Source organism: Triticum dicoccoides, chromosome 1B (genome assembly GCF_002162155.2).
Source record: "Triticum dicoccoides isolate Atlit2015 ecotype Zavitan chromosome 1B, WEW_v2.0, whole genome shotgun sequence".
NCBI classification, from domain to species: domain Eukaryota; kingdom Viridiplantae; phylum Streptophyta; class Magnoliopsida; order Poales; family Poaceae; genus Triticum; species Triticum dicoccoides.
The window spans coordinates 657,189,006-657,190,512 of record NC_041381.1 but is presented as its reverse complement, the minus strand read 5'-3'; the positions used below and the strand labels follow the sequence as shown (position 1 = coordinate 657,190,512).

At 59.4% G+C, this 1,507-nt stretch overlaps 1 protein-coding gene across 1 annotated transcript in view; it reads right to left on the bottom strand.

Annotated features, from left to right (window-relative positions):
* Positions 1 to 910, bottom strand: part of LOC119311390 (asparagine synthetase [glutamine-hydrolyzing] 2-like) — a 3,963-nt gene extending 3,053 nt beyond the window's left edge. Inside the window, exons 1-2 of the mRNA XM_037587032.1 lie at positions 746 to 910; positions 571 to 672 (exon numbers count right to left, since the gene is read on the bottom strand). Of these exons, the coding sequence (XP_037442929.1) occupies positions 571 to 650 (80 nt within the window). The 5' untranslated portion in view covers positions 651 to 672; positions 746 to 910. The remainder of the gene's footprint in view (positions 1 to 570; positions 673 to 745) is intronic.
* Between the last annotated feature and the right edge of the window lie 597 nt (positions 911 to 1,507).

Below are 1,507 nucleotides of genomic sequence, written 5' to 3'. Positions count from 1 at the left end.
GCCAGCACCACGCGGCCGAGGCTCGGCGGCGCACGCTGGCGGCGGCGGGAGGAAGGAGATGCGAGGAGAGAGCCTGGAGGGGAGCGGCGGAAGGGCCCCCCCGGCCGCCTCGCCCGGGAAGGCGACGCGGGGGGTACGGGGAAGGGGGGAAGGGCGTGGGGAGGGGTGGGGGAGAGGGAGAGGCGCGCGGCGACGGAGGGAGCTCGGGGTCGGGAGCCGCTCAAGAAAGCACTATTTTTTCCTTCTCATCTGTAAAAGGCTAACCACAATTTCCACGGTATATCAACAATTCGTCTAACACAAACTGTACATGAATATCTCCATACTAAATAAGCCAAATGCCTTTCCATCACCAAAAATAAGTGACAGGTCAAATAACTAAAAATGGTAAATAAGGCGAGAGCGACATGACCCGGCCAAAGTTGACCCACATCTCGCCTACTATTCCAGTCCACACAAATCCACCGCCAACTTCAATTCTAACCCTCGGAGGCGCGCGCGCGCGCAGGGACGGGCTAAAGCATGAACACAGAAAGGGAGCGGGGTGAAACGGCGGGGTGGGCGTGTTACCGGCGGGAGAGCTCCACGATGCGCGAGCGCTTGGCGAGGGAGACGTCGCCGACACCGAGGACGGCGAGGATGCCGCACATGGTGGCTGCCGGCCGGCGGGACCTGCAACGCGCAAGCCCCGAAGGTGATTTGACCAGTCGCTGGACGGGATGGAGGAAAGAAAACAAGCTCGTACCTCAAGACTCGGTGGCTGGACAAGACGCTGTGGACGAGCGGGGCGGAGACGGCGACGCCCCGACGAGGAGGGACGGGCGACGGCGACGGCGCCGGCGGCGACGCAGGCGCGGGTGGTGGGGAGGGGTAAGGTATGGGCGGAACGGAACGGCGGCTGGGTGGTGGTAGAGCAGGAGGGATTTAGGTAGGGCGCGCTTGGGACCCTACGCATCGCCTGTGCCAGGCCAGGCCGCTCGCGCGGATTCGGCCCACCAAACTCCCATATACATTTTTTTTTACTACATGATATACAATTTTTTTCTCCCAACAACAATTGCAAGAAAGAGAGTACTTGGTTTCTTTGCTTCCGAGCGGGCGCGTCTCAACCATCGGGTCAAGTCGTCGGATCACGCCACGTCGTCCATTCCCCTCCTCTCACCTCGCGGCGGACAACAAGATGAAATCCCTTGAGAGTTCCACAATATGCGGCCGACGGGTGGCCCACAATGGGTGTCAAGGCGAGGGTGTCATCTACGGGAACCGGTGATAGCGGTTACCACATCGGGGATGGAGTCGTCGCACACGTGCGTCGAGTGAAGAGGATGAGAAGGGGAGATGCCCAGCAGTGGAGCGCGCAAGCATGGAGATGACGAGGTCACGGCACACCGCACATCTCCGATAACAGATTACTTCACCACAACCCACCTATTTTTTTTTCATGAGTCTTGGAGACTTTTCACAATGACACCATGGGCATCTGTTAGGCTGTTTTTTTGCAGTACTG